Source organism: Megalops cyprinoides, chromosome 8 (assembly GCF_013368585.1).
Source record: "Megalops cyprinoides isolate fMegCyp1 chromosome 8, fMegCyp1.pri, whole genome shotgun sequence".
NCBI lineage: Eukaryota > Metazoa > Chordata > Actinopteri > Elopiformes > Megalopidae > Megalops > Megalops cyprinoides.
The window spans coordinates 12,258,169-12,274,515 of NC_050590.1; the positions used below are offsets into that span (position 1 = coordinate 12,258,169).

The window sequence follows — 16,347 nt, forward strand, 5'->3', positions numbered from 1 at the left end:
GAACTGTCTACGTGATCTTTAGCGCGATATGATTCTGATAGGACAGCATAAGCAATCGAGTTGGTGACAGCATTTCCAGAGAATGCTGGGAGTAGCTAAAGGCACATTTGTACAATCTTGTATAGTTATAAATTCTTATAACAAAATTAAGGTTAAAAGAAAACGAAAAACGGTTAATGTGGCCTAAGGAAAATGTAACTACAATGCATTTTTTTTTTTTACCAGGGAGGCTGTACTCTGGTACCCTGGTTCCAGTCACGTAATTCCACCGTGACTGGAACAATGCATTTCATAATCCAAATTTTGATGTATCCTTTCCATAATTAGGATAGAAGTTATCCAACCCAGCAATATCTTAAGATGTTGTTACTGTAAACCTTAATACAAATGGTGAAGCAAATGTTTTTTATTTAAAACCTGCTCGCACAGTCTCTAGGATTATTTTATCGGAGGTGTTTCATAAACTCGGGAAGATTTTAAGATAATTATAGCAGATGCGCATTTACGGGCTTTATTTCCCTGTTTGGTTCTGAATGCATTCGTCCTTAGTACCTAGCTACATACTTAGAAGAATACATTCTTTATTGAAACCCTGAGAAACATTTAAAACAAAAGTAATCCTTCTGAGAGACGACTCTGCTAAAGCCATCAATACAAACAGTGGAAGAGGGGAATTCCGATCTGATCGATAATGTAATTAAAGATTCAGAAGGCTGACAACAGCGGGAATGATGGACTAACGAATTTGACTTTAGCCATCACTGGGCTTTTAATGGCTTGTGCCAATCCACCCAAATAGGACTCTCACATTAGTAACTAAACCTTCAGTCAGATGTATTATTACTGATACTGCAATTCTTCGTTTTGCATCAGTGTCCTGGTACAAAATCTGATATTTAGTAATGGCTTACCTTTAAATAAAACATATAGTCTGGGAAGGAATTAACTATTAAAACAGCTGATTTATACTCGAGAAAAAGTATGATTCTGAACAGGTAGCTCTATAATCTTTATATGGTAGTTCATATCTGCTTCACATTTTCAAATAAAATATGAAGACGACGACGACGGTAGAGGTAATCATCTACCCCCCTGGCTAAATGTGACATGATTTAGAAGTAATAGTTTTAATGGAGCTTACGGTACGTGTGTGTTACTTTCCACTCAAAATGAGCTTTTAATGCACCACATACAGTAAATCAGTCAGAGCATAAAATAGAAAATAGGCATACAAGCAGCGTTTTCTTTTGGAAAACTGGTGTATTTGATTATTAGGGAAAAGATTTACAGTATCTTAGCTGTTAGTATGTATTAAACTTTAGAGAAACTGGACCCAGTAAAGATCTTCCAACTTTCCAAGAAAGTGCATGTAACAGTCCCAAGGTTTTCAAACCATATATATACACATTTAGAAAAACACTATTATTTGTCCCCTGGTCAAGATGGACTTTGTCTTGTGAGGAATATTATATACATTTGCTGTAATGGTTGTTCCACAACTGACATTATTTACAGAACCATCTACATATTTTTATGTGATGTCAATGAAGATGCTGAAACATAGCAGCATTGTTGAAATCCAGCACATTAACTGTCTGAACAACACCTAAGAGGCATTTTGCCTTCCCAGTTCACATTACCAAGAAGACACTTGCCTCTAAAAAAAAAAAAAAAAAAAAAATCTTGCCTCTAACAGACCTCTCGCTTTCATCTTTACAGCAAGAAACAAGATGGAACAAATATGAAGATCAAAAGCACAATACAACTTATCAGAACATGGGTTAATTCTACAAAACAAATGAAATACCAGTTTTATTCTTTTTAATAAAGTTCAAAAACTGCTGAAGAGAAAATGACTGAAGGTGTTTAGTCCCTTGACTGCAGTCTCAATATATGTTTTTTTTTTTTTTCACGGAAGAAAGATAATACCAAGCTGGTGGGCTTTCCATCACAGAACAGTGGATGTTATTTACAGCCTTTCTGCTTTATTAATGACCTAATGCATTACATGAACATCAAAGGTTATGTTATATTTACTACATACTGTATATAAAATAATTTAATATCTATGTAATCTACCCAGATATGTTTGCAAAAGCTAAGTTTTTAGAAGCACATTTTTAAGCACTCATACAAATCCATTCTGGCTACAGAACAGAAAAAGAAACTAAAGAAATTGTTAATGCTTCCACTTGATTCCAAGCAAGGTTAAAATAACTAATAAATAAGCTCCTTCAGACTATAATATGTTGTACATTGTACAAAAAAACATCTTAACTTTTTAGTTCATTAAGTTTCCAAGGCAAGCCCAAGCTCAATATTTATTGTCTTCAGGTGCTTTTTTCCTTCTTTTTCTTGCTCATGAGCATTTGTGTACACATCTGGGGAATGTTAATCTGAGCTGTATTAGTTGGTGACAATCTCTTTATTGTCCTCCATGAAGCGTGTGAAGCGGAAGTGGGTCCCGTTCTCCGCATTTGCCATTTTCTCCAGTCCTGCCAGAGCAGTGTTAGGTTCTGTGCTGTGCAGCTTCTCTAGACTACCAGTCATGCCCCTGACAGGTGAACTTCCCCCATTTCCGATGCTCCCAGACAGAGGTGGGAGGCCCCCATTCTGAATGACAGAGATCTCATTGGTCTTCATGGCCAGGCCGTTGGAGAAGGCAGCTGCATACTGGTTCCAGAAGCTTGTTGGGTCTCCACTGGCAGCTCTGGATGCCATGTCCTTCTGGAAGACCTCAGGGAACTTAACAGGGTTGGTTCCCAGGAAGGCCATGGGGCCGTCCACAGAGAGCCTGCGGCCCCGCCTGGCTGGGGCACTATTCCACATGTGTGTTCCCATGTGAACCTGCGCACAGAACATAAGAATGCCCCCACAAATTAGCACCATTTGTAAACTTGGCCACCATACCAGCACAGATTGCAATGGATGATGCAATGGAAAAAAAGAAAATAGTCATGCAATCCACTCCATGATGCTGACTGCAGCCTAGAGTGTGTTAGAATAGTTCCAAACTATCGAGACAGGAGGAAAATAAGGTTGCTTGCTAAGGGAAACAGTTGCTGCAGAACTATTACTTTTGGCTGCATTTCAGAAATGATACACAGAGTTTAATCATGACCCTAATGCACAAATCTCGAAAGGACCGCCTATATGTCTTGCTTAAAATTGCAGTGTCCACTTTCATTGCAGTTGGCAGTATTACATTTGACATATTTACCCCTGAAATGCCCTTTGCAAACAGCGACAAGACATTTTTTTCCAGCCTTTACCATTTTGTGGTAAGAACATGAAACAGCAGAATGACAGCATTCTTAAACTGTGAGAACAGAAAACAATTGTTTCAAGACTACTTAGTTGCTTTAACTAGACTAGAGGTACCTAGTATACTTTTAATTACAAACTAAACCACATGAAGAACAGAATAATCCCTTGAGAAAAATTATTACTGCTGACATTTAAAAATGACCACACTTCATCATTTTAAAAACTGATTAGCAAACTACAAAACACTTGTCCTGATTTTGTTAAAGTTTTGCTTGGTACAATATTAAAAATATTATTGGCACAATAATAAATTAAGGGGGGGGGGGGGGGGGGGTCAAGCAGTGCAAATTCATTATTATAATAAATTGAAATATGTGACCCAGACTAATTCTCTCAGGACATTATAACACAACTACACCTTCTCGCTGGACCATTCTAGTACTGTCTGTCATTAGACTATCTGAATCAGGACAGTATATGTTTACGTAAGTTTTCAAAATGTGAGATTTAGTATTTACTATTAAAATCAAAACAAATGGCTCAAAATGTTTAAGAATGACAAATCTCATTTCATACACATTTAAAATTAAAATGTCAAAATGTGATCTGAAAGTTCTGATTTATTTAGAACGAAGCTGGAATCTAGCTTATAAATGTAGTGATTGATGTAAACAGTCCTTTGCAAGAATTAAATCACAGTATGTCAGTTTTCTTTGATCCTTTACAGATACATGGTGCAAGCACATACTGTATATCAACATGGAGTGTAAGTTGTTGCTCATATAGGTGTCTTTATGAACATTAATCACTTTCACTGAAAGTTAAGTGAAGATAGAGTTTGAGAAATGGGCTTTGCTGCAGTTTTGTAAAATTGCTTTTCAGAGTAGTTATTTCTTACTATTAAATGTCAAAGCATTTATGTAAAAAAAAATTCTGCTGCTTTCCTTTAAATGAAGCACAATGACTCTCTCCTTCACCCTTCCACATGCACGCACACACACACACACACACACACAGGCACACACTCACACAGGCACTATATGCTGGATATAGAAATAAAGTGCACCATTATTACTGTGAAAGAATGTTTACCTTGAGATTGCCTTTGGTGGTAAATGCTCGACCACATATGGTACAAGCAAAAGGCTTCTCACCGGTGTGGGTCCTCTCATGGATCTGCAGGGCACTAGAGGATGAGAAGGTCTTTCCACAGGTGTTACAGTAGTGCTGCTTAGGTGTTCTGCGTGGAGGCACAGCAGAGAGCACTGGAGATGTAGCAGCCGAAGAGGTGACCAGACTGGCCACAGGGTCTTTGCAATCCTGGTAGGTACCATGCAAGAAGCCATTGACCTCAGTCTTGATCATAGAGGACAAAGAACCAACGGAAAGGAGGGAAGGGCTAGAGCTGGAAGCAAGGCCGGGATTGGATGGTTCAAAGAGCTGAGAGGGCAGGTCTCGCATCTGATGGGTGAGCATATGCTGCTTGAGATTGCCCTTGGTGGAAAAGCCCCGATTGCAGGCTGTGCAAATAAATGGCCTCTCTTTGGTATGGCTTCGGTAATGAATGTCCAAGGCACTCTGACAGGCGAATGTCTTCCCACAGATATCGCACGCCGTGTTCTTGAAGGTGCCCCGTTCGCGGAAGGGGAAGAGCATGCTCAGAGGGTCTTTTGACTGGTTACAGGATGTCAAGTCTAAGGCCCCCATGCCAGTGGATCCTGACTGCATGAGGCCTGTGCTGTTGGGCTCCAGCGATAAAGCCCTTTGTTGCCTCTCCTCAAAGCTGGGTGACTTGCGATGTACTGGTGCACTGTTGGTGGGTGACAGAGCGTGCATGGAGGAGGTAGATTCAGAGATAGCAGGGCTTCCGGCATTTTGGCTCTCAATGTCTCCTCCAAGGGACGATGAGTCATTGGTGAAGTGGTCCCCCTCTATTGACCCATTTTCAGAGGACTTCAACCTGCCAGCCTGCAGATCCTCCATCAACCCCTGGTGGGCAGTCTTCATCTGGTTTTCCACCCCTGCCATCCCAACCGTCTCTGGGGGCATGGGAGAAGAACAAAGGCTGTCCTGGGATGCATCGAGAGACTTGGGTGTGTCTGGGATGCTGCTGTCAGGGCAGTCTTCCATGTTGTCCATGTACTCATCAGAAAAGTTTTCCATGTCATCAAAGTTTCTCTCATCCACTGACCCTGTGTCAGACGCCATGGATTCGGGATAGTTGTCTGGGAGGGGGGTGTTTGGAATCTGCCCACCCATGTGCATCCTGATGTGCTGCTGGAGAACCACAGCATTGGTGAACTTCTTTTGACAGATGGGGCAAGAGTGCTGGACCCTCAGTGGGGGCATGGCACGGTGGACACTGTAATGCGTTTTGAGATTCCCTTTAGTGGTGAATGCTCTGCCACACACTTTACACTTGAAGGGCCTCTCCCCGGTGTGTGTGCGGTAGTGCATTTTTAGGGCACTCTGGCAGCTGAGCACCCGGTGGCAGATGACACACTCATTTGGGTCGGTTACCTTCTTGTCGATGTTCTCCACCAGCTGCTGGAGCTTGGAGGTCTCAGATGCCTGCATGGGGTCGAGAAGGCCTCCAAAGGGGAACTTGGCCTTAAACTGCTCAGACATGAGAGGCATGAGTGGATTGGTGGTCAGAGGAGGGCTGTTGGTGGACGCATAGTCTGCAGTGCTCTCCACAGCAGAGCTCACACTTGTGAAGAGGTTTGATGGTTGGTTGTTCTCTTCATTTCTCCCATTCGAGGTAGGCAATGTACCACCTTCACCTTCTTCAGATACACCATTATTTCTTTTCACAGATGGTTCTGCAGCACCCGAGTCACTTTTCATAGAATTTGAAGGGCTGGTTATCTCAGAGTGATTCTCTTCTTTCTTAATGAAAGGAGGCAAGGTGGGCATTGTTGGTGGGAGCAATAGGCCCACTGAAGTGGTCAAGGTGGACAAAACTGGCTTGCTGTCCAGCCAACTAGTTACAGGCTTCTCTGGAGGCATAGACATGCCATATGGTATGCCAGTGCTAGTTGGGATATTATCCAAATGCTCTGGGACTGGATATGGATTCATCTGAATATGAGGATATTTCTCTTTGTGACGTTGGAAGTGGACTTTAAGGTTCCCGCGGGTGGAAAAGCGGTTCCCACATATGTTGCACTTGTACGGTCTCTCTCCAGTGTGAGATCGTAGGTGGATCTGCAAGGCACTGTCACTCCCAAACACTTTGGCACAAAACCTGCACTTGTGTTTGAAGAAAGCCTCTTCTGAGCTCGGTCTGGGTTCAAAGGAAGTGACGTTGGGCAGCTTGCCTTTCCTCTGCTGGGCAAGGGCAGCCAGGGAATTTAGGTCTTCCACAGTTGTGCCAACACTGGGCAGAGCGCTGGAGAATATGGAGCCAGAAGGGGGCTGAGGTAGACGTGGATTTGTTGCAGAGTTCAACAAGCTACCTATTGTGAAAGCAGGTGTGGATGTTTTTGCAAGTGATGCGTTGTTGAGCTGGGGATGGAGACTACTGGCGGACCGCTTTTCAGAGGGCTGGGTGTTCACTGCTGATGCTGCTAGTGAGCCGATGCTCTGAGATGAATCACTGCCTGGGGCCATGATGCTGCTGCCAGGGTTGCTCTGAGGTAGCTGTGCTGCTGCAGTTAGTTGCTTCAGGCTGCTGATACTGGCAGACTGACTCGCCAGGCTCTGTGCTAATCCTGCAGCTGCAGCCAGCTGCTGGGAGAGATGCGAGCTGAGAGTTGTCAGCGGGTTGGCCGACATCCCCTGCGTACCTTGAGAGGAGCTGGAGGGCACTGGCATTTCAGGGTTTTGAGAGGCCAGCAGTAATATCTGATGACGGATTTGTTCAATGAGCTGCAACTGGTGGATCTGCTGCTGCTGCAGAGCCAGGAGCTGCTCCATCAGGGCTGGGACCGCCACCTTGTTGCTGCCACTGGAGCGGCTCTCTTGGGAGAACTGGGCCACAGCCACTTTCGTGCTTTGCAGGTTTTCAATGATTACATTGCTGTTTATCATGGAGAAGCTCCCCAGTTCAGCCAGGTTACCTCGCTGAGGTAGAGCTGTTGAGACAGCAGAGTTTCCTGCAGTGGGACCAGTGCTACTTACAATACTACTGCTGTTGTTAATGGAACTGCTGCTGCTGCTGCTGCTGCTGCTGCCACCGCCGTTGTGACTCCTGTGAAATCCGGAAATGTCCACATCCATGGATTCTTCTTTGTCAAGTGTGTTATGCTCTGAAAGGTCACTGCACTCTTCCTGATCTGTGTTATTAACTGTGCCATTCATCTGCTCATCAGGATTATCGGGAGGGGAACTTGGGGAGAATGTTTCAGAAGGAGAGACTGGATTTTCATTTACTATCAGAACTAATTGATTCTTAGTGCAATTCTTCTGGTGTTGTTCGAGATCTGCTAGTTCAAAGAACTCGGCGCAACATCTGCCACAGACGTGGGCATCTGAGTCCTTACTGGGGGGGTTCTCCGAGCAGGGTTCTGTCCCCCCTGAAAAACACAAGTAGCAACAAAAGATGGGTGATCAGAAATATGTTGCAACTAAGAAGCCAGGTTTATCTATCCAATTTTTTTTGAGTTACTCATTTTTACTTATGCAGTTACATTCGCATACAAATAACTCCTCTTCCCAAAGAACAAAAGAAAAAGTTAAATGCTGTGCTATGAGAAAGTGGATAAAAATAAAAGGAAAATCAATAGCACTTCTCTATTATTGCTTAAAACTGATCTTTGAAGATCTTTGAACATGGGTTTCATCAATCCAGCCATTTTAGATAATCATTTTCTTCAGATAATCCATCAAAATATAAAATACTATGAACTGAAGACACCAGGACTTAATGAAATTTCATAGAAAGGTATTGATTTCCAATATTTCATACTCTTCATTGTCTACTTGTCCACTGGGCACAAATCAACCATTTGAAGGACTTATTAGACTTTCAAGTTGCTGTCACCTTTGCTCATTTTCAACCCTACTAGAGGCATCTTGGACAGTTTATCCCTGCCACTAAACTAATTTGTAGCTATTCAGGCTGCAGTCAGATTCTGACAACAACAATAGAACCTTTAGTATCAAGACTGTCTTCTGCTGCCATTCTGAATGACCTGGTTTAAATATGGCTTGAGCAAAACAGCATGTCAAATTCAAATCAATGAATGTAACCTTCATTCTTATTTTATGACACATTCAATTCTTAAAAACATACGATGTATGAAAATAATGATGTAAAGAGAGATTATGAGTGCAGGCTGGAAAACAAACTAAAAATTACATGAAGCACTGAATATAATTTGTAAGAATTATGCATTAAGATTTAGGCAATAAAGAAATTTAAGAAATACAATATCTGTTAAGGGGTATACTAAAACTGACTAAAAAACTGCAGCTGCTCTCTCCAAAATGTTATGAGGACCTACTATGCTCAACGAAAATAAAACTGCTATTTACATTTACTTACAAGACAAATATCTACTAGAAGTCCTTAAAAACCTAAGTCAGACAACTGGCCCCACTGGTTCTGACAATAACATGTATGCAAATTTTGTAAAGACATACATTAAAATACTACATGCAGAGAACAAAACATTAAACGTGCATGCAAAACACTAAGTGCTTGTTACTGAACAAACTAACAAAGCAACCACTACACTTACTCTGGATCTGCTAATGTTCTATACATTTGTTTTCTTCCTCTCGAAATTTTGCTATTTAACATACAAGTTGATTTACAAATTGTTACTGAAAGAAGTTTTCTATGAATCCCTTTCATTGCCTTTATGCTGCTACTGGCCTTCAACATTTTTATCAGTGTGAAGATTCATTTGCAAATGAAACGCAAAAAACCCTGACCCAGCCCCATTGAAAAGCAGGATGGCTTCCTATTGTTTACTCAGCATGAGAGCGGCAGGATCGCCGGCACAATGCTGTGTGGTCATCTTACGGCCTCTGAAAGCAGATCTTGTTTAATTCAGGGATTATCTCCCCCCAATGTTTCTCTCTACTGAAAAAAAATCAGATAACACAAAGTTGCCATGACAGTAAAACCCAGCTTCACACTGCTAAACCATGCAAAAAGGGGAAACACAACTTTAATAACTTTTAATATTAACAAACCCTCTCTGGACATTAGTTGTGAAGTGTAGCTCAAGGGAGGTGTGCTGCTCTGCTTGAGAACACCTCCCTTGTTCTAGCTGACCATACATGCACAATAAAATGGATTGAACTGAATGGCTAAAGAAAAAAAACTGGAAAAACCTTATTCTTCAACAGTGTATGTACTGAAAATCCAGCAGACAAAAAGTATCTTCATGCCTAAGTAAAAAAGCAAAATAAGGGTAACTTGTATATAATACCACCATATACTTTTAAACAATATTTTAGAAATTCTCCTAAAAATGTAATTACTGTTGTGAAGTACCTCAGCAGTTTCCTTACAGGAAATAGTCCATCTTACATCTACGGGAAAACAAAACTAGACAAAGACTAAATACTGTGGTATATGAGTAAAGTATATAGACTACACATACCAGGTATAGAAACACCAAAGTGAAATCCACTGCTCAAATGTTCCATTTAATATCAGTACAGCAAAAGGGTGTGTTGTTATCATTGTCTGGCTCAGACTACCCATTTTGTAGTGACACTAACTCTAAAACTAAACAGGCCAAAAAAGTGCAAGTGAAACTGTATATAACTTAAAAATTGAGTCTGGCTGGCTGAGGAGATTCATGAACATGAGAAATAAATACCCAGGTACCACAAAGTGATCTCAAAACCACCTGCCTTCCTTCAGGAAGTATGAGCACAAAAATTCTCAAGGACAGAGTACAATTTATTTGGCTAGTTCCAATCATATAATAACAATATGTTAAAACTGCTGCCACTTTCTCACTTAGGACACAATATGCTTTTTAAAATTGCATTTAACCTTAAATACACTGAGTGTTCACACTACTAGTCAAACATTTTATAAAAAAGAATATTTTCTTAACACTCCCTTAGTAGAAAAAGTAAAATTACTGATGTATATGAAGCCCGAATAACCCAATCATTAACACTGGAAATCATGTCACTATTAACAAGATCATATAAGTGTATAACTTAAATATAGAAGTCTTTGTTTCAAAAACATCTCCTTGACACCTTTAGCATGTTTAATGTATTTGGTAACATGTTATTAACACTGACAATGCACAGCATGCATTCCATAGCAGCTGTATAAAATAAATATACCTACTCTCTCTCCCTCTCCCTCACATACACACTCACACACACACACACACACACACACACCAACATTTGTATATCATCCTTTACAGTCATTAGAGGAATACACAGAAAAATAATTCATAAGTCAATTTTCAGAAACGTTTACATTTTGTGGAATAAGATATGGGCTACAACAAAGCATAAGTTTTACATATTTATATGAGTATATTCAAACTATTCTAATTAAGTCACTTTGCTGACAGAAAATACTGCTTTAAAAATGAAATACTAGCATGTTAACATACTCAAAGAAGCAAAACTCCCAAGATTACATCTTAACTACTTAAATACTGACAGCTTATGCTGCATTATAATTTCAAAGTACTATGTCCAGCCATAGTACAAAATGAACATTTCTCATACTTAATGGGAACAGCTTTGCATATTCTTTTTAAAGAAAACTACAGCATTGAAAGACTACATTATCAATACACAACAAAAAGTACATTAACAAGCTTCCAGGAAGGAAAGTACGGTAAACACAACCATGAGGAAAATAAAGAGAGAGAAAAAGTGCAAGCAGGACAGAAGAGTCTATAGCTCCTACGTTTCTTTGCAGTGCTGCTGATGCAGCCTTGCAGCCACTTGTGACTTCAGAAAAGTTCCGGCATGCAACCTCTCCAGTCCTCACACAGAGCACAACAAACCTCCAACGAAGCACACTGCTGAACACTAGATGGGGTTCCACTAAAGCTGCACTTTCCAGGGAAATAACTGGTATCTCAAGCTCTGCTCTACTGACATGTTTAAAGAAGAGGAACAGAGGATGAGAGGCAGGAAAAAGAAAGAAAGTCCTTACGGCTACATCTAAACTCCCGCTGTACAAACATTGGCAAAATGACAAGTAATCGAATCCCTGCTGTTTGCAAGGTAAAACAGTGTGAGGGGAACCACCCTGCCAATCCCCTTTTGCAGGAGGGGGATTTGTTCTGTGGAGGTGAAAGGAGGAAAGAGTGACTGATATAACAACCACATTGATAAGGCTAAAATAAAGCACCAGTTTGCTGTTAGGCCGCCTGTGGCTCTGAGCTGAGGGGTCAATAACTAAGTACAGGAGAACACATCATGCTGTGAACTCCCATCACCTTCCCATGGAGGGAGGCAGGCAAAGGTTAAAACAGCACAGTGTCAGAGCTTCAGCTCTTACAGACGGGGGATGAGGGACAGAGCCTAGGCTGCACGATACTCTCCATGCTGTACCCGTCACACTCAGTCCCCAACCACAGCCAGCACCAACATCCCTACAAATCTATTACAAGGCACATATGCCTCCCTTTTAATTCTCACAACAACAAGGAGACTCCTGGGGGCTTTCCACTTACAACGTGTGTGTGGTGTGAGTGTGTGTGCGTGTGCGTATGTGTGTGTGCCTATTTGATTACAAGTGACTTGAGTATCCATGCAGTAAACCAGTAACTTATAGAATTACAGGTAATACATTTTCAACTTACTCAATACATGACATATTTCAGTAATTTTCTGCTGAGGTAGAATGACAAATGCTGCTATTCACCACATTATTGAATTTGAGGAAAAAATGTTGCGCAGCCATGAAAAACAAGCATGTTTCCGTGGCAGACTATGTTTTACATTGATCCAGTGTGTACAACACAATCAAGAAAAACTGGGGTGAAAGCAAGTTTCAGCTGTAAGAAAACTGCCTTTCATTCATTGGATAGAATATATTTTGCAAGCCTCCCTGTTGCAGCTGAAAAATAATATTAATACAACAGTTGTGATAATCATGGGGTTTTGCACTGAAAGTGTGCTCGCTCATCCTCCATTTCAATTGCATTTTTAAGCACACAAAGCCTAAAAAACAAGTGCCTAATAATGGATACATAAAACATATTTGCATAGGCATAAACAGCCTTCACTTAAACTGCTATGCATGGACAACAAATGTATTTTTACATGTAATGTGTTTTTTTTATTTTTAACCTCTTAAAATCTAGGCATAAAATATTTTTGTACAAAACACTGAGCAACCACTGAGCAAGTCCTTAATATTATTTGTTCCCCAGCTATGTTAAAAGAACCTGCACTACACTTCAGCAACTAGTGGGCACACACTAATACCCCACCCAGCTGTCAACAAATAGGTGAGCAGGACCACACCGTTCGCTAACAGTATTCCACCAACTTCAGCAAACATACAAATTACACGAAAAGGATACAAAATAGGCTTTCGGGTTTTTAACACTTCCCAGTAAGGAGCAGGACGGAAAGCGACATAATGTGGCCCTGCAAGTAGCCTACTATAACTAATTCTACTACCGCTTTTAATTGCTGGAGGCAATTTATAATTTAAGGAAATACACCGAACCCTGGATTTAAATTGGTATATTTTTGTGAACATGTTTCTTCGAGTATTTTTTTTTTTTTTTTTACACCTGATCATCTTTTTTCTAAATACATCACCGGAATCTGAAATCGATTTTTTTGGCAGTTTCTTACGCTCTACGGGCGTACATTTGGAAGCAATATGGAAAATCGAATCAAAAGGCTAAATTATCTAGAAAATTACTTGATCTTGTTTAGATACCAAGAACTGAAACGTTGCCACATTAAAGACCCTTATCAAAAACTTCATGAGGAGACCCAATAGTAAACAACGGAACAAGAGCAAGAAAAGCAAGCAACACAAGTATTCTGTCCGTATAACGGTAACTTTAAGTATAAGTAGGCTTCTTTACACAACACTCGTGTATTCGTTCGTAATCTAAGACAATGTCTTTGTAACTGTCAACCAATGATAAAAAGACGCCATTTCAAGATCGCAGGCTAAAGGTCTGGATCATCGTTTAGAATTACTGTACAACCATTAGGATCTAATCGTTCCCTGTATTAAAGCCAACAGCCTATTCCATTTCATTGGTATACTACTGTAAAATAAGTGTTGACAATACAACCTTTGGAAGACAGTTATGAGTGATCATTTGATTTACGTGTGTATAGGTAAACATTAATAAAGAGTTATTGTACTGATGCCGAAAATGATTTACCTCAATATTTAACGCTCAATATTTCCAACTATCAAAAGATTTAAACTTTAGAAAAACCACGACCATTAACACCGTCTTTGGCAGCCAAACAGAAAGTATATCCTAATAACCTCTCCAATTCCTTGAGTTGGTAGCATGACTACTTTTTAAGATTTTACTGTTCAGAAGTTTAGGACTGGGCCGCAAGATGCAAATCGTCCACAAAGCCAGTTTAATGAGTAACCTGGGAGTACATTTAGCGTGTAGATGGTTTAATAGTGAATCTGGTGCCTGTAGTTTGCAGTGTGTGTGAGAAATATCTCGAGACACAAAAAGTTTATTTGTCGTTTTCTATCCGAAATCTGTGTGAATTACGGTACTTGATAAGAACATCCTAAACCGAGGCCCCGAGCGGAGAGAATGCTCTCAATGAAACTGATTTGTTGCGCTATTTCCATATATTTTCGTGCTCGTGTTTCTCTGAAGTGTTCTTTACTCGTTTAATTTTCTTTTAACCAAAGTTGCGTCACCGGCATCATGCAGTCAACTGAATGTTTAATCACAATAAAACTTACACACCGCTCAAGTAATATAAAACATTAGTATCGTTTACGGTCACAACTTCGTACTGATGCAGTTCAAAGTAATAGTAAAAAAAAATAATAACTCGTGTAAATGACAAAAAAAAACGTCCTTACAGGCCGTCCGAAGCCTTAAGTCAACCATTTTAAGTAAAAATACTTTTATTCTGTTTATCGGAACTGGTTGTGAGCTCAACACTTCAACTGACTGGTTCTTTTCGTTGTAATTGTTTTTTTTGTTTTTTTTTGACAGTGAGAAAATGCTTGCAGGTACCTAAATAGTTCAACATATTATTTTATTAAAATAGCGTGAGTACGATTAAACCGCTGTATCGGTTCAGATAATGGTATCAGTGTTCTTGTTTAAATATTATTACAAGATGAGTTTCTGGAATAAACAGTTAAGTCTGAGTTATCTACAAACAAGAACTAAGGCATTTTCATTCAAGAGCAAAACATGTTGCATGTGGAGGGGATGCGCCCGCACGGGACTTTTCAAAGTCCTCTCAATTCACTCATGGAAAGAAATCCACGTACAACGCATGTAGTCTCCACAACAAACAGAAACAGTCTGCTCAGACCATTAAACACATCGATACCTAAAAAAAAATGCTATAACTACAACTGTTGTTCTACGTCCCGGTGCCCGGAAAGGTATCATATCAAAAGTTGAAAACGCAAATCTAAAATCTTCACCCAGACTCTAACTCCCAAACACTAGCGAAAACTCCAGAAAAACGCCAAAACCGGATTCGGGTTTCCGGCTTGCGGGGATCAAGGTAACTCGGTATGTTTCAAACCTCAGCTCTAACTTACCATTGTGCTCGGATAAGGCCAGATGCGGGTCCGATTGGAAATGCTGCGGCTTCGCTTGTTTCCTCCGCGACATGCTGGCTCGCACATCAGCCAGGGTAGAATAAAAAATTACCAAAAAATCTGCTCAAAATTACGGAAATCGAGCCCATCCACCGCGCATGTGTCCTACTATAATTATGATTATCAATAATGCTTTGCGATTAATCATACAGGGGCGCTTTGAAAGGCGATTGGCACCTCGCCAGCCCCTTATTCAAATGAAGTCTCTTTAATCAATTAGCTCCTGATTTGCTGGGGACTCTTGTCTCTCTCTCAGCTCCCACCCAATGAGTTGATCCGTGAGGAGGAAAGGCAGGATTTTCCAACTCCCTTTAGATACAGTTTAACCCTTCTTAGCAACCAGCTGGGAGCCGCTCGCAGCTTATCTTAGTTACTACTGGAATGTGACAGTACTGCGCCCATGCGCTCCGCGGTATCTCTCCTGTTTATTAAAAGTTAACAAACCAACGTGTTTCAAATAAATGAAACTGACAAGTCGCTACTGATGAAATGTCCGTGCGCTGTTGCTGAAGAGATACTTTGCCACACCGCTTTTTGTAGTGGTTAGTTTCCTTATTCTTCGTTCTGGTTTCGAGTCGTTGTCATTCGAATGTTTATTGGAAAACGCCGCTTTACCTCTACACATTAGTTCATGTAGCCGCAACAGAAGAAGGTGACTCGGCTGGAAGTTCCTACGCTAACGGCGACGTACGAGTCTGAAGTCCACAGAAAGTCTCGAATATCCCAATCAGATTCATTTGATTATCACCGTACTGTGTAGCTAACACGTTTTCACCCCACACCGCATTCCGCGAACAAACAAACTTTAAGGGCCCCATGGAACACTGTGAGAAATCTAGAGCCCAGCCCATCTATGATGCTATTGGTCAACGGTCTGTTCTATCATAGGATGACGGAGGTGCAAGCTGTCTGTGTGTGCGCGTGTGACTGTGTACCAGCAAGTGGCAAAGCCGAGGCGAGGGAATATCAAAGTACTGAACACAGATTCCGTTTATCGATCTGTAACAAACGTTACCTTTTACTGGCATTAAGTTGTTTTGCTTCGAGTTCTTTCCTTTTCAAAGTTTAACCTCAGAACTTATCTTTGTGGATACTATCACTGAAAAGCAAGAATGAAAATAGACGTTTAGAATTGTAAACAGGTACAAATTAAGACGGAATTTTACATCCATGTGGTCCTCGATTTTTCTTCAAGACATTTTGCTGCAATCACCTATACTTTGAATTACGCTTTATTTACTCAAACAACCTGAGATTGTTTAGCGACCACAGATTTATAGAGACTTCTCTTTTTCTCTTGGTCTTTGTGACAGAATTTAACTGAAGCGTAAATAAAAACA

At 40.6% G+C, this 16,347-nt stretch overlaps 1 protein-coding gene across 2 annotated transcripts; it reads right to left on the reverse strand.

Annotated features, from left to right (window-relative positions):
- Window positions 1-2,389: 2,389 nt before the first annotated feature.
- Window positions 2,390-15,787, reverse strand: LOC118782492 (sal-like protein 1). 2 transcript variants are annotated; one of them, XM_036535882.1, is made up of 3 exons: window positions 14,948-15,787; window positions 4,360-7,784; window positions 2,390-2,847 (listed from the first exon to the last, which is right to left on the reverse strand). In XM_036535882.1, exons 1-3 carry the CDS (start codon window positions 15,018-15,020, stop codon window positions 2,407-2,409), a joined length of 3,939 nt encoding a protein of 1,312 aa, XP_036391775.1. In that variant the 5' UTR covers window positions 15,021-15,787; the 3' UTR covers window positions 2,390-2,406. The 2 variants fall into 2 exon arrangements, with proteins under 2 accessions (XP_036391775.1, XP_036391776.1); XM_036535883.1 differs by having other exon boundaries at window positions 2,785-2,847; window positions 4,422-7,784.
- Window positions 15,788-16,347: the final 560 nt, after the last annotated feature.

Excerpts from the sequence above, each read along its gene's own strand:
- LOC118782492 (XM_036535882.1), bottom strand. The coding sequence starts at position 15,020 with ATGTCGCGGAGGAAACAAGCGAAGCCGCAGCATTTCCAATCGGACCCG. Across the intron at positions 7,785-14,947 it reads GGCCTTATCCGAGCACAATG|GGGGGACAGAACCCTGCTCG; the intron begins GTAAGTTAGAGC and ends TGTGTTTTTCAG. Across the intron at positions 2,848-4,359 it reads CCACCAAAGGCAATCTCAAG|GTTCACATGGGAACACACAT; the intron begins GTAAACATTCTT and ends TTCTGTGCGCAG.